Source organism: Macaca nemestrina, chromosome 3 (genome assembly GCF_043159975.1).
Source record: "Macaca nemestrina isolate mMacNem1 chromosome 3, mMacNem.hap1, whole genome shotgun sequence".
In the NCBI taxonomy this organism is placed as follows: Eukaryota; Metazoa; Chordata; class Mammalia; order Primates; family Cercopithecidae; genus Macaca; species Macaca nemestrina.
The window spans coordinates 103,218,670-103,245,088 of NC_092127.1; the positions used below are offsets into that span (position 1 = coordinate 103,218,670).

Sequence of the window (26,419 nt, forward strand, 5' to 3'; positions counted from 1 at the left end):
AATCTTTTTTAATGATTTCTTCAGTCTGTTTATACATTGGTGTGTTTTATGCAAAAATGCATACATTTTATAAAGGGATAAGTAGGGTCACATTTTATAAACTTTGGACGATATTTTTTATTGTCAGCCAATGGTTATCAAGAACTTGATTTGGAGATAACTGCTCACGGGGCACATCTGTTCTTACAAGTATCCTAAAATATAGAAAATATTTCTCAATTCCCCTACATTAGCAAAAAATCTGCTATAAGAACCAAATTATAAATGCCCATGGAAAAACAATTTTAATAAATATGTTTTGCAATAATGTCAATGTCATATAATTAGCCATATATAAATATTAAAAGAGGGCACTGAAACTCATTATTGTCTCATGAAGTTCTTTGTAGAGGATGTTGCTTATCCCATTACACAATATTCTATTATGAGATCCTACTGACATATTTCTTGCTAATTTTGGCACTAAAAATGAACATTTCTCCTGCATAAGTCATTGTTTGTATGCTGTGGATGGCACTGACCTATATAACTATTGATCCGATTTTCTTTTTAAAGTATAGAATAAGAGATGTGGCTCCTCAGCAAAAAGTGTATTTACAGTCTTGAAATTTGTTCTGTGATCCTTGTTCTGAATTCATTTCTGTACCTCCACCTATATTTTTTCTCTCACAGTAAATTTATGAATCCTTGTAAACTATTTGTAATACTCTTTGTAAAAGACAGGGCTTTAATCAATTAATTGATCCTGTTTTATTTTTCCATTTATCATTATGTAATTGCAATTGTCCTAAAATGTTAAAACTGTGTAATATTTTCTTATATGAATGCACCATTATTTGATAACCACACTCACAGGGAGATAATAAATTGGTGTTCAGTTTTTATTGCTACACTATTTGTAATAAACAACTTTGCACTTACGTTTGCTCTACATATCTCATCTTTTTCTGGGATTGGAATTGCCTGCATGAATGCTCCTGAAATATATTATCAAATTGCTTTACAAAGACTACAACAGTTTGTATACTCACCATGTGTCTATCCGTGTACTAATTCTACACTTTCACAGAGAAACAACACTTAGCATGTACTATGGTCTGAATGCTTGTGTTTCCCCAAATTCATATGTTGACACTTGATCACCACTGTGATTATATTAGGAGGTAGAGCCTTTGGGAGGTGATCAAGGCTCTGCCTTCATGAATAGGATTAATGCTCTTATAAAAGATGTCCCAGACCTTGGCAAAAAATGTATGGCCAAGTCTTCAAAAGCAATTGCAACAAAAATAATTGACAAATGAGACCTAATTAAACTAGAGAACTTCTACACAGCAAAAGAAACTATCAAGGGAGTAAATAGACAACCTACAGAAAGGGATAAAATATTCACAAACTGTGCATCTGTCAAAGGTCTAATATCCAGAATCTATAAGGAACTTAAACAAATCAACAAGCAAAATAAACAAAAACAAAACAAAACAACAAAAATACCAAAAAACAAAAACCAAATAAACCATTAAAAAAAGGGGCAAAGGACATGAACAGACACTTCTTAAAAGAAGACATACAAGATGCCAACTAACATATGAAAAAATGCTCATCATCACCAATCAGAGAAATATAAATCAAAACCACAATGAAATATCATCTCACAGTAATCAGCTTTTGTTAAAAAGCCAAAAACAAAAAACAAAAAACAAAAAACAAAAAACAGATGTTGGTGAGTCCAAGGAGAAAAGGGAACACTTAATCAGTTAATGGGAATGTAAATCAGTTCAGCCACTGTGGAGAGCAATTTGGAGATTTCTCAAGGAAGTGATAGCTGAACTTACTATTCCACCCAGCAGTCCCACTAGTAGGTACACATCCAAAGGAAAATAAATTATTTTACCAAAAAGACACATACACCAATGTGTTCCTTTCAGTGCTGTTCACAATAGTAAAGACACGAAATCAACCCAAGTGCCCATCAATGGTGGACTGGATAAAGCAAAAGTGGTACATATATACCATGGAATACTATGCAGCCATCAAAAAGAATGAAATAATGTCTTCTGCTGCAACATAGATGCAGCTGGAAACCATTAAACTAAGTGAACTAATGAAGAAACAGAAAACCAAATACCCCATGTTCTCCCTTATAAGTGGGAACTAAACATTGGGTAAACATGGACATAAAAATGGGAACAACAGATACTGGGGAATACAAGAGAGGAGTAGGAGAGAGGGCACTAAGGGTTGAAATAAACTACCTATTGGCATACTATGCTCACTACTTGGGTTACGGATTCATTCATGCTCCAAACCTCAGCATCATACAGTATACCTTTGTAACAAACCTGCATGCAATTCTAAAATAAAAATTGAAAAAAGTAAAACAGAAGACATATATTTATAATAATAAAAATAAAATAAAATAAATAAATAAAAATAAAACCTCAAAAATGAAGGAATATGATATGGTTTGGCTGTGTCTCAGATCTCATCTTGAATTGTAATTCCCACAATTCCCATGTGTCATGGGAGGACCCTGGTGGGAGGTGATTGAATCATGGGGCAGGTCTTTCCCAGGCTGTTCTCATGATAGTGAATGAGTCTCACAAGATCTGATGGTTTTAAAAACAAGAGTTTTCCTTGCATAAGCTCCTCTTTTTGCCTGCCAACGTCCACATAAGATGCGACTTGATCCTCCTTGCCTTCTGCCATGATTGTGAGGCCTCCCCAGCCACGTGGAACTGTACGTTATTAATTAAACCTTTATCCTATATAAATTACCTAGTCTCAGGTATGTCTTTGTCAGCAGCATGAAAACAGACTAACACAGAATAGTAAATTATTTTTTACTTTATAAAGGAAAAGGACAAATTATAAGTTTATTTTAAATATTAAGGTCTCCAGTAATTTTAAAAATGTTTCTTTTCATCTATAATTTTTTTTTTTTTTTTTAGATGGAGTCTTGCCCTGTTGCCCAGGCTGGAGTGCAGTGGCCTGATTTCGGCTCACTGCAACCTCTGGCTCCCAGGTTCAAGAGTTTCTCCTGCCTCAGCTTCCTGAGAAGCTGGGATTACAGGCGCCTGCTATCACACCTGACTAATTTTGGTATTTTTAGTAGAGACAAGGTTTCACCATGTTGGCCAGGCTGGTTTCGAACTCCTGACCTCGTGATCCTCCCACCACAGCCTCCCCAAATGCTGGGATTACAGGCACGAGCCACTGTGCCCAGCCCTTTTCATATGTAATGCTTTTGTTTGTTATTTACACTCGTTGCACTATTTATTCTAAATACAAAGCAGACCTTGAGACATATAGAAACCTAGGCCTTGAGACCAGCCTGGCCAACATGGTGAAACCCCATCTCAACAAAAAAAAATACAAAAAATGGCCAGGCATGGTGGCACATGCCTATAATCCCAGCTACTCGGGAGGCTGAGGCAGGAGAATGGCTTGAACCAGTGAGGTGGAGGTTGCAGTGAGCTGAGATCATGCTATTGCACTCCAGTGTGTGGCGACAGAGCAAGACTCTGTTTCAAAAAAAGAAAAAGGTCAGGCATGGTGGCTCAGGCCTGTAATCCCAGCACTTTGGGAGGCTGAGTGGGGTGGATCACCTGAGCTCGGCAGTTCAAGACCAGCCTGACCAACATGGAGAAACCCCGTCTCTACTAAAAATACAAAATTAGCCAGGCATGTTGGCACATGCCTGTAATCCCAGTTACTCAGGAGGCTGAGGCAGGAGAATTGCAGGAGAATTGCTTGAATCCAGGAGGTGGAGGTTGTGGTGAGCCAAGATCGTGCCATTGCACTCTAGCCTGGGCAACAAGAGCGAAACTCCATCTCAAAAAAAAAAAAAAAAAAAGAAAGAAAGAAAAAAAAGAAAAAAAGAAAACTAAGCCATCTTTAATGATGATATTCATGTCATCATTCATAAAGTTCATCTTTATAAAGGCTTTCTTTTGCATTCTGATTTCATGATTTTCATAATTATAACTAAACTGTGCTTTGTTATTACCCACAGTCACAAGTTCGGTTTATGTCTACAACTCATTGAATTTGTGTTTAGACATTTTTTTAAAAAGAGGCCTCAGACAAAGACTTCATGACTAAAACACCAGAGCAATGGCAACAAAACCCAAATTTGACAAATGGGATCTAATTAAACTAAAGAGCTTCTGCACAGCAAAAGAAACTATCATCAGAGTGAACAGGCAACCTACAGAATGGGGGAAAATTTTTGCAATCTATCCATCTCACAAAGGGCTAATATCCAGAATCTACAAGGAACTTAAACAAATTTACAAGAAAAATACAAACAATCCCATCAAAAAGTGGGTGAAGGAAATGAACAGACACTTCTCAAAAGAAGACATTTATGTGGCCAACAAACTTATGAAAAAAAGCTCATCATCACTGGTCATTAAAGAAATGCAAATCAAAACCACAAGGAGATACCATCTCATGCCAGTTAGAATGACGATCATTAAAAAGTCAGGAAACAACAGGTGCTGGAGAGGATGCAGAGAAATAGGAACACTTTTACACTGTTGGTGGGTATGTAAATTAGTTCAACCATTGTGGAAGACCGTGTGATGATTCCTCAAAGATCTAGAACCAGAAATACTATTTGACCCAGCAATCCCATTACTGGGTATATACCTAAAGCATTATAAATCATTCTCCTATAAAGACATGCACACGTATGTTTATTGCAGCACTGTTCACAATTGCATAGACTTGGAACTAACCCAAATGCCCATCAATGATAGACTGGATTAAGAAAATGTGGCACATGTACACCATGGAATACTATGCAGCCACAAAAAAGGATGAGTCCATGTCCTTTGCAGCGACATGGATGAAGCTGGAAACCGTCATTCTCAGCAAACTAACACAGGAACAGAAAACCAAACACTGCATGTTCTCACTCATAAGTGGGATTGTGCAATGAGAACACATGGACACAGGGAGGGGAACATCACACACCAGGGCCTGTTGGGGGGTGCAGGGGCAAGGGGAGGGATAACATTAGGAGAAATACCCAGTGTAGATGACAGGTTGATGGGTGCAGCAAACACCACAGCACGTGTATACCTATGTAACAAACCTGCATGTTCTGCAAGTGTATCCCAGAACTTAAAGTCTAATAAAATTTAAAAAAAGAGGCCCCAGAGAGAGCTGCCCTGTACTTTCCACCATCTGAGGGCACAGTGAAAAGGTACCATCTATGAACTGATATCAAGTTCTCATCAGACACGGATTTGCCAGTGCCTTGACTGTGAATTTTCAGAATCCAGAATTTTCAGAAATAAATTTTGTTTATAAACCACTCCGTTTATGATATTTTGTTATGACAGCCTGAATGGACTAAGACAGTAGGATATTTTTAATTTTCAAGTATCAGGATTACTCTTATCCAAAAATTCCAATGCTGAGAATTTATCCTAAGTAATTCAAAAATAGAAAGTATTTATGGAAATGTATATCCACTACAATAGTACTTATAATAATGAAAATGTCATAATGTAAATGTCCAACAATATTGAAATAGTTGTGAATAATATACCTGTAGAGTGAAATATTAGATATTTAAAAAGACACAGAATTTGTTAATGATAAAATGTTAAGTTAAAATATATTAGAATAAGTGGGTATTTTTCAGCTATTAATATGGAAACATTTTTGGTATATAATGTTGATAATATTATGATGGAATTTTACTTTTTCTACTAAGCGTTTAAAAAGTAAAGAGAAGAAGATAATTCACAAAATATTAGCCAGGATTAACTCTTAATTTGTGGAGTTAGAAATGCTTTATATTTTCTTTTCTGGGCTGCCATTATTCTTTTATTTTCACCATGCTGTACTTCTCCTTGTTTCCCTGTAAAACTATTCTAGATTAAAGTAGAGTTATATATTTAAAAATATAATGCTTTTGTTATTATTGAAATACTCATTTTAAATTACATTGCAAATATTTCAATCTCTACTCATAATACTTTTATTGTTCCTTAATGGAAAGAATTTAAAAAAATTAAACGAGAAGAATTCTATTTTATAAGTTCACTTTTTCCAGTGCAAAAGTTTAATACAGTTTTACTTTAGTACCAAAGAAAAAGAACAAAAAAGAATGTTTTAAGATGGAAAGTATGGAAGAGAAAGATATCTAAGGTGCCAAATTTTTGACTTTGTAATTTAATAGAAACAATGCAAACTCCTGCAGGCAAATAATCTATGTTGCAAACTGTTGACACACATCAATCAAGGTTATGCCTCCTCAGCTCACCGCATCCTGTCAATTCAGTCTGAACTTCTCAGTGAAGATGGTTAGTAAAATTGTGACTCTACCTGTCAAATGATGGCTTCTCCCCACAGTCAAAGGCATCTTGGAGCTCCTTAACAAGATTAGCCTGACCTGGCAGTCGAAAGAGACCCTCTTCTTTCAGCCCCCTTTGTCGGATAAAGTCCACGCACTGCTCCACCAACATCGGAGCCAGACGGTTTCCGTATCTCTTCTCATAACGAACAGTATCCTCCAGTTTCTGTCCAAAAATGCCTAAAAAAGTAAAGGATTACAGTGAACTTGAAAAATTTATCTCTTCCCACTTTGTTGTTGTTGTTGTTGTTGTTTTAATTCAATATAACAGAAAAACAAAGATTGGAATGCTAGCAAGCACTTAACATTCAGTATTTCACATTATTATACAATCAAATTCATTATATACAATTCCTCAAATGGTATGAATTTACCTTGTGCTGCCCCTTTCTTGTATTCTATATTTAGCCCAAAACCAAAACAGAAATACAGAGTTTGAGATATCCATTTTGAAATAAGAAAAACTGTAATAAATGTAACTTGAGTTTGGGGTTTTCATTTTTTTTTTTTTCCTTTTAGGAAAGAAATGGTATTCAATAGCTTAAAAGCAGAAATATGCTGCAGAAAATAGTCAAATTCTACCTTTATTACAGTTTTATATTTATGTCCAATTTACACTTAAATCCTATTTCTTTTTTCCCCTTTTGTTTTTACTCAAGTTGTGATGCCATGACTGTAATCAAGGTGATAAAACCAGGAAAAGAAACCCTGAATTTTCTCCCATACAAAATATTTCAGACACTGTTTGCATGTCTTAAACTATTAACTTATTTGAAAGTGAAAAATTGAAATTAACAAAGCAGAGCATACTAAAAGTGGAGAGGTGGGCTCATAGTGACTTGCCCTAACAGGTAGGGAATTTTATCAAGTACATTGTTTAGAATTGGCAGTACATGGTGGCAGTAAAAAGCAGGCCAAGTTTTAGTTAGATTTATTAATGATTTTGCAATACCTACAAACCATACATTCCTTGGTGTATACACCTGAGCCAAAAACAGTCACTATTTCATCCTCAGGACTTCACTAATTAAGAGATTATATTTTTGAAATATATTAATATTAGGTAGTAGCTTGGTAAAAATTATCAACCTATGAGAAAGGGGGGGAAAACAGCCAAAGCAAATGTGACTCCAATGTTCCCAGATGGAATGAATGTCATGAAATTATTGTAATGGTCTAAGGAGTTTCATAAAAGGGGAAGAAAAGTAAGTGGTGCATGTTGAAATTAGGTAAGACTTCAGAATGTGTGGGGAACTATTTAACAGCCATTAGGTTAAGGATTAGATCATACCAACAGATGCTTTGCCCCCCCACCTGTAACATAATGTCTTTATGGATTCATTAGTGCAAAACTGTCACATTTCAAGCAATAAAGAATTGTTACCAAAGAAAATATTCTTAGCTCAGGTAGAAACGATAACAGGAAACACAACTATTCTACAACTAGTATAAAATTTAGCACTAATGAAATACATATATTCCATTTAGGAAATAATGTTGAGTAACATTATTGTCAATATTCAAGCATATAAAGCAGAATTAGAAATAGTGTTTTCTAAGGGCAGTAAAGATTAGAGCAGACAACAGGTCTAGTTAGCTTGGTTTGTAGACTTTAGAACAAATAGTTCCTTGATAATCGTGTATCAAACATTATTCACCAACTCCAACAGACACTGACATCCCCTTCTCCCTTGACATTTCCATTATAGAAGCTAGACAATTAAATACTTCTTCCACTTCCCTTGCAGAGGGGTGGTCACGTGCCACAGTCCTGGTCAATAAGTCTTCTTGTAGCCTTTAGGAAGACTTGCTCTTCTTGATGAAAAGGAAAAGCATTTGTAATTGTCAATCACTCCTTTTGCCTGTCTTCAACTTGGGCATGATACAGGCTCTTGTTATAGTCATCTTTTGTCCATCAGGCAACAATCACAAGGGAAAGGCTAAAAGATTAACAGATATGCTGAGGCTGAATTTATTGAACTACTGATCCAATACTGGCCGCACCTTTGTCCAGATAGCTTTTAATGTGAGAAAAACAAGCTGATGTGCGTTTAAGCCAGTTTTCTATTCCTTCAGCAAAACAAAATTCTAATCCATTCAATGGTAATAACAATTTTTGGAGATATTCTAGTGTTTTAATAATAAGGTTTACAAATTGGCTATGTTGGAGAATATAGACCCTTCCTGTGGAGAGCTTTGAAAACAAACGTCATGCTTATTTGCCTCTACTGTTTGAACTATATCCTGCCAAAATTAAGTAAATAGCCTTTTAGAAGACTTACAGATCATTTAAGAAAATAATATGTTGACATTTGGAAATAAATTTTATGTATGTGTGTTTTTTTTTTTTTTTACTTTGGATTTTTGCTTTCGATTGATAAATATATTACCTAAGGGTTCTCTCCAAATCCAACAGAAAATCTACTAAAGATGTTGCAATTCAATGACTCTGTGTGCTACAAACATGAACAAAACTTCCAAAATTCGGGTTTATACAGTAATGAAAAACAGTCAAACATTCTTTTCTTAAAGCTTTCAGGATTTTTTTTCTTTTCCCAACAACTCAAGGAAGCAATAAAGAAAGGGGTGTTTTGCTTTAGACGTGTATTTGGTTTCCTTTTTACTTTCTTGTGCATGCAGGTTTGCCTTTATAATAAAATAAGAATTTAAAACTATAGCAAGAAACTTAAATTCATTAAGTATTTATTATACTCTGAGTCCCTCACAATATTCTCTCATCTTTATAAGAAACATGTAAGGTAACTATCATTCTCTCTTTTTCACTCGGAAAATTTGGGCTCAGAGAGATGAAACAATCTGTCTAAGGTTAGTTACAGAGCACCAAGTGGCAGAATGGAAGTCCACATTCAGATTTATTTAGCTTTAAAATCTTTGCTCATTCCTGAATATCAGTCCTTTTCCTATGTATTTAATCACAATCGTGAGTCCTCATTTTCTAGTAATTAAAAATATTAGTACATTCTACAACCGAGTAAAACCATGTACCTTTTTTGTGCTTTTAAAAAGTGATAATAGCTAAGCTGTACTTACATATGCCAGGCACGTTACAAGCAGTTTACCTGCATTTCTCTCATTTAAAATTCATAACACCTTGTGAGGCAGGCACCACCATTCCTTGCACTTTAAGGAGGAGGAGCTTGAAGTACAGAAAGGTCAAGTAACTTGCCAAATGTCACACAGCAGTAAATGGTGGAGCTAAGGCTTGTTTGAGGCAGTGGGATATCAGAGCCACTCAGTGTCTATTACACAATACTGTGTAGTATGCACAATGGCTGAAAACAGCAATGGAGGAAGACACCTGCCATTTATTAGCTTTCTGACCTCAATTCCTCCCATCACATTAGGATCAATGATTTGTGCTGAGAAAATGTAAATTGGGAGTTGGGGGAGGTCAGGAAAAAAAAAAGAAGGAAAATACTCTGGAGCTTCAATGAGCATGATGTCCCCCAAAGCAATTTCCTTTTTAAAAAGCTGATGCCTTTAATATAGCAGTATAATATGTAAAAAAGTTTTAAAGCATGTAGACAACATGTATATATGGTTTAAAATTCCTGTCGGAAAATGAGTTTTCTGCTGTAGAACTGGTCTTGCAAAGAATGAGTAAAGAATTTTAATAGACGTATACTCCCCATTCTGTAGCACTGGAAATAGAGTGTGCCAAATATTTCTGGCTTAAAATGGTAGATGTAGGTTGCCCTTCTGCATAAGAATGTTCCTTGGGAGGAAAGCTATTGATGGGAAAAAATCATTTAAAAAAAACAGATTTATTTAAAAATTTTCTTGAGGGAGCAGTGAAACTTCAAATTTTAAAATTAACACAAAAGCACAAAGGTCATGTGCTACCCCCAGCTAACAGCATGAAGAAAGGACACAGTGACTAGTAGATTATTAACAATACTCCCTGGGATGTGGGTCACGCGAACAGTTCCAGCTATGTCCACTTAAACTCCCAGCAAGTTTTCACACACTCTGACAAAACCGTCCCCAGTATTTGTGGGCGGTGATGAATATCATGCCTACCTCTCCTCCATGTGAAAGTACATTGATATGTCATAAAACATCACCCAGGATGTGACTTTTCACTGGATTGAGAAAGTAAATCACACAGGTGAATTTATTATACTGGTAGGTGGTTGTTTCCAGTGGAACAAGCAAGAGAGAAACCGCCACAGCCTTCAGGGTTTGAGAGGGTCTCCCTTTACATGTAATTTATAGAGCCAATAGCTAGAGGCTGCCTGTGAAGTGAGTGACTGTGATGCTATAAATACATTCATATTTCATTCTTCCTGAAAAGAAATAAGCAAAGATGAATCTAAACCTTCTTCGACTCTGTGCCCTGTAACTACATATTCTCTTTGCTCCTCAATTCCCAGTGAAGTATGTGACTCTGTCTCCTTTTCATCATTTTCTATCCACTTTCTAACTTTTGCAATTTGATATCTGACCCAGTTATAACAATAAAATGGCTTTTTCCACGGTCACCAATAACTTCCTAATTGCCAAATCATTGACAGCCAAATTTGTTCTTTGTATTACTTCTTGTCTCACTCCCTTTAAAACTGTCAGTCTCCTTCTTCTTCCTGACACTTCACATGTTACATGATTTTTGCCTCTCAATGCCCTTCTCAGTCTCTTTCTTGACTATGCTAACTACTACACTCTTTAATAGTTATCTGGGTTCTGTCCTCAGCTCCGTTTTTACTTAACCCGATACAGTTACTCTACTAGACTCCACTTAATTTCACTACATATTAATTATTTTCAGGTTTGTATCTCAATTTGGGCTATTGCTATAATTTCCAGCATTGGATTTCTGGGTGCCCAGTAGAACTCTCAATAGGGATAGCTCAAACATTTTCAAACTCAAAATTTCTAAAGCTGAATAAGTCATCTCTTTTTAAAAACCTGTTCTGTGTCTTTTAATCCTAATTTTGGTTATCAGTACATACAAGCTATTCCCCTAAAACATTGAAGTGCCATCTGAGAATCCACCTACATTCCTCTTTCCTTCAAGCTACTCATTTAATCACCATGCTGATCGCCTCCAAGCTCCTTACCACTGCATTAGGTTAGATATTCAGTATTTCTCCTATGATTTTTTGAAGAGCAGAGTTCCCAAGCCAGCCAAGTGCTGCCATGGTGGACTTCATAATATTTCAATTGGATCATGCCACTCTTCTGCTTCACCTCTTCCAATGGTGTCCACCAGCCTGTCTTTGCAACCACATTCCTTTTTATGAAATAAAGTCCCCACAAGCTGATCTCAGCCTCTTCATCTTCCATTCAGTCAACAATGTTTAGGTGATATCCACTGTGTGCCAGGCACTGTGACATCTCCACTCTCATTTCTTTTGCTTCCTCACAAATAATACGCTCTCAAACTATGCTGAACTATGTATTGCTTGTCATGTCTTCATGCCTCCTTCTAGAAGGTAGGTCCTGCCTTTGTAAGTCAGCGTAGGAAACCTTATCCTGTAAGAGTCAACTCATACATCTCCTGTGTCAAGTCTTTACTGACATTCCATTGCCTCATCCCCTACCCTAGACACAAAGCTTGATATGTTTCTTTATTCCTTAACATTCTGCATGGAAATTATTTATTTAGATGCCTAACCTGTGCTGGACTAGTAAAAAGAGGAGTTTACTTTTACATTTATTATAATGAAATAATTGTTTTACATTTATTAAGTATAAGAAAGCAGTTACATACTGTATATCTATCCTATGAGCTTCGGAGAGGTTTAGGCAAGGTGCCACAGACACAAGGACCACACTGGGATTGGTCCCAGGTGTAAAGGACTCCAAAGCTTTAATTCTATTTTACCATAGTCAAGGCCTTTTGTTTATGTCCCTGGAACTTATCAAGATGGGTGACACACAGATGCCCCATAAACATTTATGGAATAAATGCATGCATGGAAACAAAACACTTTACCTCCCCAATAATAGAAAATAAATGAATAATTTCAATGTCAAATGAAACTCATTGATAATTCTTGAGTTGTGCCATTAATTTTGGGTTCCTTATCCTTTCTTGTCTATAGATCACATACTCAGCCACAATGGGAATTTGCCTTGACTTATCCTCTGCTTACTGCAACTCTGCTAGCAGGATAAATCCTGGTATCACCAGGATGGCAAGAATTTTCCATTAAAATGAATATTCACCCATAGTAAATGGGCAAATCAAAGTAAAATACATCTATTTTAGTACAGAACTAAGAAAGACAGGCAAAGCTTACTTCACTCTGTCACCAACTTTCTAAGTAGCCACAAAATATTATATAGATAGAAAGCCTTTACTCCAAGGAGCTCAAGGTCTATCATAACCAGTGAATGTTGGTAGAACCTTTACCCTTTTCAAGGTCAGAGAGGGGAAGGAAGGAAAACAATAAAGGCCAGGAAAGATTAAGAAAGTGTTAGAAGGTGTACATAGCGACCCAGTGGACTAGGTCTTTGACCAGTGGAGTAATTATAGATACTAGGTTCCAAGTCAGGCAAGTTGCATGTATTTCTTTCTTTCTTTCTTTTTTTTTTTTTTTTTTTGAGGCGGAGTCTCGCTCTGTCGCCCAGACTGGAGTGCAGTGGCCGGATCTCGGCTCACTGCAAGCTCCGCCTCCCGGGTTCACGCCATTCTCCTGCCTCAGCCTCCCGAGTAGCTGGGACTACAGGCGCCGGCCACCTCGCCTGGCTAGTTTTTTGTATTTTTTAGTAGAGAGGGGGTTTCACCGTGTTAGCCAGGATGGTCTTGATCTCCTGACCTCGTGATCCGCCCGTCTCGGCCTCCCAAAGTGCTGGGATTACAGGCTTGAGCCACCGCGCCCGGCCGCATGTATTTCTTTATTTGGTATTCACAGACATCCTACAAGGGGGTCCCTTTTCTACAAACAGGGAAACAGACTTGAAGATGGTAGGTGACCTGTCTGAGGTCACACATCTAGAAAGTGGCAGATTTGGGATACAAACACAGCTCCATATGATTCTAAAAGTCTTTCATTTTTCACTATGTTATATTAATTTAATTCAAACATAATTTTTCCAAGGCATTCTCACCATTATCTTAGTATCACATAGGAGAAAATGTCTTTTTGTAACTTTCAAAGACCAAACCTGATTTCCTTTAGTTTATGTGAATCACTGGGTTTCCACAGGAGCCTGTGGTCAGCCTTTTGTTCAGGGGCACCTCCAACTTAATAGCTAATTTGGTGTATTGCTTATCACAAAGTAATTATTTATGTTTTGTTATTCCCAAGGAGTCTGTGAATTCATAGATTTGAGACAACCTGTTTGTTTACCTTCTCATTCCCAGCACCACTTGGTAGAGGCTCCATAAAACATCGATATATGAATTAATGAGCTAGTCCTTTATACATGTTTTAAAATTATATAGATTTGGATAGTGGTATTTTGTTGGACAAATCCATTTTCATAAATGTGATTATAACATATATAACGTACAATACATTTTAAAGAGGATGTTGGTCTTGTCCACCACCACTGTAAAGACATTCTATTGCCTATGGACTCGTGGGAATAGATAGATAGTAACACTGTACTTCACTGGTTTATAATCAATCTTGAATCCCTGATTGAACAGATCTATTGCCATTCTCCACTTTGGGAATAAATATGTGTGTGTGTGCATGTGTGTATACTACAAATGTGTATAAAGCACCTCAAAGTGGCTATGAGGATACAGTGGCCAATAATCAGCATATGTAAAATATAAGAGCTGTAGGCTGGGTGCAGTGGCTTGCGCCTATAATCCCAGCACTTTGGGAGGCCAAGGTGGGAGGATTACTTGAGGTCAGGAGTTTGAGACCAATCTGGCCAATGTGATGAAATCCCATCTCTACTAAAAATACAAAAATTAGCTGGGTATGGTGGTGGGTGCCTGTAATCCCAGCACTCAGGAGGCTGAGCTAGGAGAATCACTTGAATCCAGGAGGTGAAGGTTGCAGTGAACTGAGACTGCACCTCTGCACTCCAGCCTTGATGACAGAATGAGACTCCATCTCAAAACAAACAAACAAATAAATACAAATAAAATAAAACATAAGAGCTATAGAGTTAGGAGCATATAATTGTTAAACAGAGAAAGCTTGCTGAAGAAATTAGATCCAGTGATGCCTTGAAGACAGCATAAAGTTGGGACAGACAATGGGGAAGAAACCATCACAGCGGAGGAAACAAAGTGAAGAAACATGAAGAAGTGGTGTAGGACATGTGTTTAGGAGAAAGGATGAAACAGTCTGGGGAATTAGGGGGCTTATACTCCAGGGGATTATCAGAATTTGTCGGAGGGCCTTTATAGTTACTTGAAATAGGATTTCCTCCTGTGAGCAATAGGGGATCATAAAAATCTTTTGAGCTGTGGAAAGTTGCTTGACAGCACGGTTCTAGAAATACAGATAGGGAAATGCTTCACAAGATGGCCTGTGTGTTGTAGGAATTTGTGAAGAGTGCTGGGGGTGCACAGAGGTGAGGATGAATGCTGTCTTGAAAAGCCACTAGGTTAAAGTAAGTTGTATACATGGAGCAATAAAGGCACAAAGAGTGAAGGTGATGGAAATGGAAACGGAGCTGGAAGGACGTAAAGAAGAAAAAATGGTACATGATCACCAAGCGTTTGCTGTGTAGGAAAAGCCACTGAGGACCTGATGATCACTTATCTCCAAGAAAGGAGCAGTTCATGAAAAAATCAAGATAGAGTCGGACTTTAAAAATCTAATTTAGCATCCTGGGATCACAACAATCAAGGAATCTAGCCTCTTATGACTAGACCCAAGTGCTCAGACCCTGGTGTTATACATTCCCAGGTAATCAAAGGATTGGTTATACTGCCAATAGTCTTGTTATAGAGGGAAAGAAAAATTGTAGTTTCAAAATCAACAGGGTAAAAAATTCACTTATAATCTTTATCTCAACGGAACATAAATTCAAAGCACTACAATCCCCACTTTCCTGCCTAATAGATGTTTCTTGGTTCCTGGATTTTTCAAACCACTGGGAAATCATTTTCAGTGACCTTAATTAGTACCGAAAGAGTGAGAGATGAAAGGGTAGCAAAGAACAGAAGAGGTCTGGAAGAGAAAGGTGCTCTGAGAGGTGAGTTTCAGCTTGTACAACATGCAAGCTCTAATGTAACCAGGCCTCTGGAAACTTTTACTCAACTCCACACTTTATCCTGACAGCATTTCTAAAACCGCTAGAAATGCAGCATGTCTCCTCTGCTGTTGGCCTACTTTTGACAACAGTAAAAAAAAAAAAAAAAAAGAAAAAAGAAAAAACAAAACAAAACATGTTTTACATGTGGATCAGGAAAAGTAGCCACGTCAACATTTTTTTTTTTTTTTTTAACCTCTGGGCATTTTTCCTGGCTTCAAACATTCTCCTTGTTGTGTTCCTTAAAATGACTTAAACTGATTCTCTCGGACAGGTTTGGGAGAGGAACGCAGAAACCCAGGCCACTTCTTGAAACACTTGAGTACCCAGGAAATTAAAGAAAGCACAAAAGGACACACTCTTCTCAAGGTGGCATGGTTTTAGGAACCCAGAATTGAGAGACGAGTTCATTCTTTTCAAGGTCAGACCTTCAATAAAGATGTAAAACCCCTGTGCGTCACGCTGCTGCTGCCCTGAGTGATGAGTGCAGCAGAGCAAGGTGGCGGCGGGCTGGGGCTGCAGCAGCTGAGCGCCTGTGCTCCCAGGGCCCCACTGCAGAACTGTGGGCACGCAGCCCTTGAACAGAGAGAGCCTGGAATGCAGCGGGCTCCAGAGAATGGAAAGGAAGCGTAAAACCGCTGAATGCTTCCTGCACCTCCTCTCCTTTCTCCTTTCGACAGAAAGCAGAATACAGCTTTGTAAATAAAAAAACTCTTCATCCTGGTTCAAATGCTGGACATTCCCCAAACTGCTAAGGCTTTGCAGAGAAAAGGACAGCCTTTAAAAATAGCCCCCCAGGAGAGGATAGATGGAAGCTGTGCCCTACTCGGTGTTGGCCATTTGCCAGTCCATGGGAATGTTGTTCCCAGGCACTGCCTTCCCCGCTTGGTATTTAAGGAGAAAGGGAGGAAGGCATCGGGAACAGCAGTGTGTTCACACGGATTCTATGGGAGACGGAAAGGTGGCAAAAGCCAAAAAAAAAAAAAAAAAAAAAAAAGTCATTTAAAGATACATTAATAATCCTCCAAATGTCTCATGTTACAAATGAACAGCAGTAACCCCGAAAAGTTGTGTTTGGATAGAACCAGTTTAGTTTCTGATGGGCTGGGGAACTAGAAGAGGAAACTATCTTTTAAGCAATTAGTCCCTGAGCCTTTAAACATTTCTGTCATTGTTAATTTCTCTATCAATGATGCAATCCTATGGTATTCAGAAAATCCCTGTAGACCTATAAAAATATGAGACATGCATCTCTCATTTAATTATCTTTGAGGATGACATAGGAATGTAAATTAACACCTGAATTCCTTGCTGATAATATATGACAGTGATTGTTGCCATGTCTTAGGTACGCAAAGGAAAACACTCTGCAGGAACAATAGTTTCCTTAAAAAAAAAGTTTCCACCATATTTTGTAATTTTGATTTTTCTTGTTTTTGTTTTACTTTTTGTTAGTTACTAAGTAGGGAAGATTAACTAATGAGTGGCAAATCAAAAAAAGGGTGTGAGGGAGAAAAACAACCTTAGATGTCATTCAATTCAGGGCCTCACTAAATTATTAGCTTACTGTACATGTCATTAACATTATAATTACTTAGTTTCTATTTAAACAGCCATTCCACTTAATTATCCTCATCTTAAAGCAAAAAGATGTTTTTAAATATTTTGATCCATAAGCCTTTCCTGAAAACATTTTATTTTACCTATTTTATATTCTCTAATTCCCCTAAAATAAGTCAATTCAGAAATGTCTTCGTTTCTTTTATTGATCTTAAGTTGTTCTATGTTCCTACCCCTGTTCCTGATAGTTCTTATCTTTGCCCTCTCCCAGTGCCGCCTTGCAATATATTTGAAAAGTCAGGGTGACTCCTATTCCCAGCAAATATTCATCAATATGGTTGAAAGCCTCTTGAAAATGGGTCAGCCCGGATAATTCGATTATCAAATTTTTCTCAACAGAGGAGGTGAGGCAAGCACAGGCAGCCAGAATCAAAACCGGATAATTCTATTATCAAATTTTTCTCAACAGGGGAGGTGAGGCAAGCACAGGCAGCCAGAATCAAAACCAAGGTGACGGGAACACAGCACAGGGATTTGCGAGGGCTCTGTTTTGAGGGGTCAGAACGTGGTTGCTTGATTCGGGTGTAGGAAGGGCCCAAGATCACTCTGGTCCCTCCTCTGAGGACGGTCAGCCCAGCTTGCTTAGGACCCTGTCAGTCAAGGTGATCCCCATAGGATCACTATTCTTTAAGCCCCACCTACCCCACCTATTCACCGACAATAATACACAGATTTAAATGAACCTCAGAAAATAAGTATAGACAAGCAAGGACACACACACAAATCACTCTTGTACAGTCCTAAGCTCTTGGTTTCCAAACTCCCATTTTATCTGAGCATAAACAGACCTTAAAACCTAAGAGAATATGAATATTATTTGTATTTATAAAAAGGACATGATCATATCATCTACCTACCTTTCCGAAAACTAAAACACCGTTTGATTCTTCTGTACGTAGTTTTAGGGATGAAAGGAGTTGAGGCTAAGGCACCAGCGGGGCACCCCCCAGAATTCCGGTCTTCAGGCATCATACAGGCCCGAAGTTCTGAACCCGGTTTTGGCTTCCTTTAAAACCTGCCTCTGAGCGAAACCCCACAGTCACTCCTCATGCTTGTTTATTTGTTATTTTTGAAGTGCTGATTCCTAAAACTTGAAGGTTTTGATCATCCAGGTCCTGGCTTAGGGATAAATTACCACCTCTCATTTATTCCTTTTTAGCAAAAATACTTCCTTTTCTCTTGCCTAATCCAGGGAGTTTTTAAGGGTTTTTTTTTTTTTTTTTTTTAAAGTTTCTGCAGACATTCCAAAATGTCACAGGAAAAGAACTGCAGCAAGCAAGCTACCATTCTCATTCAAACAGCAGGAATTGGTTTTTGTATTTTTTTGTTTTTATTAAGAACTGTCTTCTCAGCTGGACTGAGATTCCTCTGGAAAGGTCAGCAAATAGCCCTGTGCAAGAGGAAAGAGGAACAATGACAAAAAGGCCCCTGAGGAAAATTTCAGGACTGTCCTTGCTGGCTCCTTTCATCTGAGCAAGAGGGGAGGAAAATAATGGCACCTTCTCCAGAAAGCATTTCAGTGCATGATAGATTTCTTTCAAAGGACTCCCCTGCTCCTTTTATAGCACCCCTCATCCTTTGATGCTCTCTGCAGGCTTCTCCCCTTTCCTTTCTGTCTTCAAACTCCTGAGGGAATCACCACGTCAGAACAGTCGAGTGCCCATTCCAAGAGGCTCCTTGGATCTGCAGGGGGAGGCAGCTTTGCAGGGAGCGTCTCCTCCCCCTCCTCCTGCTCCGTCTCCCCTTTTCTCAATGAGAGCTGGGAGGGAGCTGGCAGGGCTGCGGTGGCTCCTCACCAAGGCTGTGTGGCTGCGGCTGCTTCCAGTGCCCGCCGGTCACATGCAGCAGGTGCAGTCACAACAGGATGAGGGGAGGAGGGAGAATGCCACGCTGCGGTGTGAACCCCTTTCTTTTTCTTTTGACTTTGTGTTGACTTCCCAGCTCTTGTCTTGTGTAACACTTTTACAGCTGGCTGGCTCAGCCCCTCCAGAAATCACAGGGCACCAAACCAACCCCCAGGGGGTAAACTTTTTGCCCCTTCATACCTGCATTTATTCTCTTCCCATACAAGTTTTACTTTTTTTTCCAAATCATTTGTAAGTGAATTCATTTGTGAGCACTGATTTAACATGCATACCCTGAAAACGTATTTATGCATGTGTATGTGTATGTCCCTAAAACAGAAAAGTATTTAAAGTCCAGTGGCAAAGAGTCTGTGGGTAAAGCTGCAAACACATCAACACGTATTTGTGTGGGTTTATTTACACACACATATATATTTCTCCAGGCATAGTTTGCAAACCAATTCTGTTTTCAACATTCGTCCATGCTCTTGCACATACCTTCTGCACCCCAGCCCCCATGTCCACCAAGCCTCTCAGTCCTACTCACTGAACAATTTACTTGCTGGGTTAATCATTCATCCACTTGGCTGTTCCATGAACTGATTTGGATGTTAGTGCCTTAACCCCAGCTGACCCCCAAGGCCACTGTGTTCCTTCCCAGACATTCGGCAGAAGCTTTACAAGACCATGAGGAGTGTTAAAAAGGTTCTTCCATTAAAAACATCATTACTCTGACTAGCATGACCATGTAGGTAATCTTTTGTCATTGAAAGGATTATTATTATTTAGTTCTGCCCTGTTGTTCAAATGGTATTTTACCTTCTGTGTCACAGCACACTGCTAAGAAAATAAAGAATCACAAAGTGTAATTCAGCACCACCAAGAGAAACAGTGCTGCCCTTCAAGCACTTCAGCCAACAGAAAAATCCGCTGACCTGAGCACTGATCTACAAAGAACTCCTGTAATCACAGGATTTTGGAGCTGGGAAGTGAAAGCATTTTTTTCTTCTAATTTTCTTATTTCACAAGTGAGTAAAACCAAAGGTAAGGGAAGTAAAACTACACATCCAAGATTGTGCACTTGGTCTGTGGCTAAGCAAGAACACGTTACCTCTTAATTAACCTCTGTCTGCCTACATGCCAATTGTTCATCGTAAGGATTATTAACAAATAGTATTCTTATTGCCTTGCTGGGTCTCTGAATCAACTCTTTTCATTAGGAGGCAGAAATATACGGGAAAGATCTGATTTTAGTAGTAGCTAACAATCAGAGCTAACAATCAGTAGCTAAGCAATCAGAGCTACAAGAACTATTGGGCTGGGCGCGATGGCTCAGACCTGTAATCCCAGCACTCTGGGAGGCTGAGGCGGGTGCGTTACCTAAGGTCAGGAGGTTGAGACCAGCCTGGTCAACATGGTGAAACCCCATCGCCACTAAAAATACAAAAAAATTAGCTGGGTGTGGTGGCAGGCGACTGTAATATCAGCTACTGGGGAGGCTGAGGCAGGAAAATCACTGGGACCAGGGAGGCAGAGGTTGCAGTGAACTGAGATTGTGCCATTGCACTCCAGCATGGGCAACAGAAGGAGACTTCATCTCAAAAAAAAAAAAAAAAAAAAAAAAAAAAAAGAAAAACAAAATCACTATTAATGAATTATCACTCTCCTCAGATCTCAGATTCTGGACTAGACACTTTCATAAAAATTGCCTCAAAAACAATTGAACAGAAACCCAATATAAAAATAAACAAGGAAGGAAGGGAGGTAAGAAGGGAAGGAGGAGGAAAGAAGGAAGGAAGGAAGGAAGGAAAGAAGGAAGGAGGGAGGGAGGAAAGGAAGGAAGGAAGAAAGGAAGGAAGGAAGAAAGGCAGGCAGGCAGGCAGGCATATCCAAATTGCCAATATTAGCTACTCTTGCACTTCGGGTCAGTTATTAGGTAAAACAAAGTTTTCTTGAACACAAGCACTGTGATACTGTGACAGTCGATTTGATCACTGAGATGGCTACTAATGGGCAGCAGGTAGTGTGTGCAGCGTGAATGTACTGAACAATTGGACGATTCACATCCTGGGAAGGACAGCATGAGATTGCATCATGCTACTAAAAACAATGTGCGACTTAAATCTTATGAATTGTTTATTTCTGGAATTTTCCATTTAATATTTTCAGACTGCAGTTGACCAGTGGCCACTGAAACCATGGATAAAGGGGAACTCCTTACTGCATAACTATGAGGAATCCTCTGCTAAGGTACTGGAGTGGGGATTCAGCTGGTGTTTTCAAGTATTTTACATAGTGACTTGCTAGCCATTTTGGGTTATGAATAAGGTAACCATATGTGTTGTCATCCAAACTTGAACACCATGGGAGTGAAAGGTAGCAAGATCAGTAATTAGCCTGGGACAAAAGTTGTAAACCGCTCTTACTAAGGAAATTGGAATGAATGGTCATCCTGGTTAGGAACCTTCCCTTTCCCTAACAGAAGATACTGTTAAAACATAGACACTTGGCGGGGGGGGGCGGAGCAAGATGGCCGAATAGGAGCAGCTCCAGTCTCCAACTCCCAGCGCGAGTGACACAGAAGACCGGTGATTTCTGCATTTTCAACTGAGGTACTGGGTTCATCTCACTGGGGAGTGCCGGACGATCGGTGCTGGTCAGCTGCTGCAGCCCGACCAGTGAGAGCTGAAGCAGGGTGAGGCATTGCCTCACCTGGGAAGCGCAAGGGGGAAGGGAGTCCCTTTTCCTAGCCAGGGGAACTGAGACACACAACACCTGGAAAATCGGGTAACTGCCACCCCAATACTGCACTTTAAGCAAACAGGCACACCAGGAGATCATATCCCACACCTGGCCGGGAGGGTCCCACACCCACGGAGCCTCCCTCATTGCTAGCACAGCAGTCTGTGATCTACCGGCAAGGCAGCAGCGAGGCTGGGGGAGGGGCGCCCGCCATTGCTGAGGCTTAAGTAGGTAAACAAAGCTGCTGGGAAGCTCGAACTGGGTGGAGCTCACAGCAGCTCAAGGAAACCTGCCTGTCTCTGTAGACTCCACCTCTGGGGACAGGGCACAGTAAACTAAACAAACGCAGCAGACACTTCTACAGACGCAAACGACTCTGTCTGACAGCTTTGAAGAGAGCAGTGGATCTCCCAACACGGAGGTTGAGATCTGAGAAGGGACAGACTCCCTGCTCAAGTGGGTCCCTGACCCCTGAGTAGCCTAACTGGGAGACAACCCCCCCTAGGGGCAGTCTGACACCCCACACCTCACAGAGAGGAGTACACCCCTGAGAGGAAGCTTCCAAAGCACGAATCAGACAGGTACACTCGCTGTTCAGAAATATTCTATCTTCTGCAGCCTCTGCTGCTGATACCCAGGCAAACAGGGTCTGGAGTGGACCTCAAGCAATCTCCAACAGACCTACAGCTGAGGGTCCTGACTGTTAGAAGGAAAACTATCAAACAGGAAGGACACCTACACCAAAACCCCATCAGTACATCACCATCATCAAAGACCAGAGGCAGATAAAACCACAAAGATGGGGAAAAAGCAGGGCAGAAAAGCTGGAAATTCAAAAAATAAGAGCGCATCTCCCCCGGCAAAGGAGCGCAGCTCATCGCCAGCAACGGATTAAAGCTGGACGGAGAATGACTTTGACGAGATGAGAGAAGAAGGCTTCAGTCCATCAAATTTCTCAGAGCTAAAGGAGGAATTACGTACCCAGCGCAAAGAAACTAAAAATCTTGAAAAAAAAGTGGAAGAATTGATGGCTAGAGTAATTAATGCAGAGAAGGTCCTAAACGAAATGAAAGAGATGAAAACCATGACACGAGAAATACATGACAAATGCACAAGCTTCAGTAACCGACTCGATCAACTGGAAGAAAGAGTATCAGCGATTGAGGATCAAATGAATGAAATGAAGCGAGAAGAGAAACCAAAAGAAAAAAGAAGAAAAAGAAATGAACAAAGCCTGCAAGAAGTATGGGATTATGTAAAAAGACCAAATCTACGTCTGATTGGGGTGCCTGAAAGTGAGGGGGAAAATGGAACCAAGTTGGAAAACACTCTTCAGGATATCATCCAGGAGAACTTCCCCAACCTAGTAGGCCAGGCCAACATTCAAATCCAGGAAATACAGAGAACGCCACAAAGATACTCCTCGAGAAGAGCAACTCCAAGACATATAATTGCCAGATTCACCAAAGTTGAAATGAAGGAAAAAATCTTAAGGGCAGCCAGAGAGAAAGGTCGGGTTACCCACAAAGGGAAGCCCATCAGACTAACAGCAGATCTCTCGGCAGAAACTCTACAAGCCAGAAGAGAGTGGGGGCCAATATTCAACATTCTTAAAGAAAAGAATTTTCAACCCAGAATTTCATATCCAGCCAAACTAAGTTTCATAAGTGAAGGAGAAATAAAATCCTTTACAGATAAGGAAATGCTTAGAGATTTTGTCACCACTAGGCCTGCCTTACAAGAGACCCTGAAGGAAGCACTAAACATGGAAAGGAACAACCGGTACCAGCCATTGCAAAAACATGCCAAAATGTAAAGACCATCGAGGCTAGGAAGAAACTGCATCAACTAACGAGCAAAATAACCAGTTAATATCATAATGGCAGGATCAAGTTCACACATAACAATCTTAACCATAAATGTAAATGGACTAAATGCTCCAATTAAAAGACACAGACTGGCAAACTGGATAAAGAGTCAAGACCCATCAGTCTGCTGTATTCAGGAGACCCATCTCACACGCAGAGACATACATAGGCTCAAAATAAAGGGATGGAGGAAGATTTACCAAGCAAATGGAGAATAAAAAAAAGCAGGGGTTGCAATACTAGTCTCTGATAAAACAGACTTTAAACCATCAAAGATCAAAAGAGACAAAGAAGGCCATTACATAATGGTAAAGGGATCAATTCAACAGGAAGAGCTAACTATCCTAAATATATATGCACCCAATACAGGAGCACCCAGATTCATAAAGCAAGTCCTTAGAGACTTACAAAGAGACTTAGACTCCCATACAATAATAATGGGAGACTTCAACACTCCACTGTCAACATTAGACAGATCAACGAGACAGAAAGTTAACAAGGATATCCAGGAATTGAACTCATCTCTGCAGCAAGCAGACCTAATAGACATCTATAGAACTCTCCACCCCAAATCAACAGAATATACATTCTTCTCAGCACCACATCGTACTTACTCCAAAATCGACCATGTAATTGGAAGTAAAGCACTCCTCAGCAAATGTACAAGAACAGAAATTATAACAAACTGTCTCTCAGACCACAGTGCAATCAAACTAGAACTCAGGACTAAGAAACTCAATCAAAACCGCTCAACTACATGGAAACTGAACAACCTGCTCCTGAATGACTACTGGGTACATAACGAAATGAAGGCAGAAATAAAGATGTTCTTTGAAACCAATGAGAACAAAGATACAACATACCAGAATCTCTGGGACACATTTAAAGCAGTGTGTAGAGGGAAATTTATAGCACTAAATGCCCACAAGAGAAAGCTGGAAAGATCTAAAATTGACACTCTAACATCGCAATTAAAAGAACTAGAGAAGCAAGAGCAAACACATTCGAAAGCTAGCAGAAGGCAAGAAATAACTAAGATCAGAGCAGAACTGAAGGAGATAGAGACACAAAAAACCCTCCAAAAAATCAATGAATCCAGGAGTTGGTTTTTTGAAAAGATCAACAAAATTGACAGACCACTAGCCAGACTAATAAAGAAGAAAAGAGAGAAGAATCAAATTGATGCAATAAAAAATGATAAAGGGGATATCACCACCGACCCCACAGAAATACAAACTACCATCAGAGAATACTATAAACACCTCTACGCAAATAAACTGGAAAATTTAGAAGAAATGGATAATTTCCTGGACACTTACACTCTTCCAAGACTAAACCAGGAAGAAGTTGAATCCCTGAAGAGACCAATAGCAGGCTCTGAAATTGAGGCAACAATTAATAGCCTACCAACCAAAAAAAGTCCAGGACCAGATGGATTCACAGCTGAATTCTACCAGAGGTACAAGGAGGAGTTGGTACCATTCCTTCTGAAACTATTCCAATCAATAGAAAAAGAGGGAATCCTCCCTAACTCATTTGATGAGGCCAACATCATCCTGATACCAAACCCTGGCAGAGACACAACAAAAAAAGAGAATTTTAGACCAATATCCCTGATGAACATCGATGCAAAAATCCTCAATAAAATACTGGCAAACCGGATTCAGCAGCACATCAAAAAGCTTATCCACCATGATCAAGTGGGCTTCATCCCTGGGATGCAAGGCTGGTTCAACATTCACAAATCAATAAACATAATCCAGCATATAAACAGAACCAAAGACAAGAACCACATGATTATCTCAATAGATGCAGAAAAGGCTTTTGACAAAATTCAACAGCCCTTCATGCTAAAAACACTCAATAAATTCGGTATTGATGGAATGTACCTCAAAATAATAAGAGCTATTTATGACAAACCCACAGCCAATATCATACTGAATGGGCAAAAACTGGAAAAATTCCCTTTGAAAACTGGCACAAGACAGGGATTCCCTCTCTCACCACTCCTATTCACCATAGTGTTGGAAGTTCTGGCTAGGGCAATCAGGCAAGAGAAAGAAATCAAGGGTATTCAGTTAGGAAAAGAAGAAGTCAAATTGTCCCTGTTTGCAGATGACATGATTGTATATTTAGAAAACCCCATTGTCTCAGCCCAAAATCTCCTTAAGCTGATAAGCAACTTCAGCAAAGTCTCAGGATACAAAATTAATGTGCAAAAATCATAAGCATTCTTATACACCAGTAACAGACAAACAGAGAGCCAAATCAGGAATGAACTTCCATTCACAATTGCTTCAAAGAGAATCAAATACCTAGGAATCCAACTTACAAGGGATGTAAAGGACCTCTTCAAGGAGAACTACAAACCACTGCTCAGTGAAATAAAAGAGGACATAAACAAATGGAAGAACATACCATGCTCATGAATAGGAAGAATCAATATCATGAAAATGGCCATACTGCCCAAGGTAATTTATAGATTCAATGCCATCCCCATCAAGCTACCAATGAGTTTCTTCACAGAATTGGAAAAAACTGCTTTAAAGTTCATATGGAACCAAAAAAGAGCCCTCATCTCCAAGACAATCCTAAGTCAAAAGAACAAAGCTGGAGGCATCCCGCTACCTGACTTCAAACTATACTACAAGGCTACAGTAACCAAAACAGCATGGTACTGGTACCAAAACAGAGATATAGACCAATGGAACAGAACAGAGTCCTCAGAAATAATACCACACATCTACAGCCATCTGATCTTTGACAAACCTGAGAGAAACAAGAAATGGGGA

General features: G+C 39.3%; 1 protein-coding gene across 7 annotated transcripts in view; it reads right to left on the minus strand.

Annotated features, from left to right (window-relative positions):
• LOC105479670 (Rho GTPase activating protein 24) overlaps positions 1-26,419 on the minus strand; it is a 531,861-nt gene that overhangs the window by 55,479 nt on the left and 449,963 nt on the right. For 6 of the 7 annotated variants that reach the window (XM_071092610.1, XM_071092608.1, XM_071092611.1 and 3 more), the window contains one exon: positions 6,340-6,547. In XM_071092610.1, the coding sequence (XP_070948711.1) occupies positions 6,340-6,547 (208 nt within the window). Of the gene's footprint in view, positions 1-6,339; positions 6,548-18,030; positions 19,062-26,419 lie in introns of those variants that run through there. The other variant, XM_071092613.1, reaches the window with a different exon arrangement.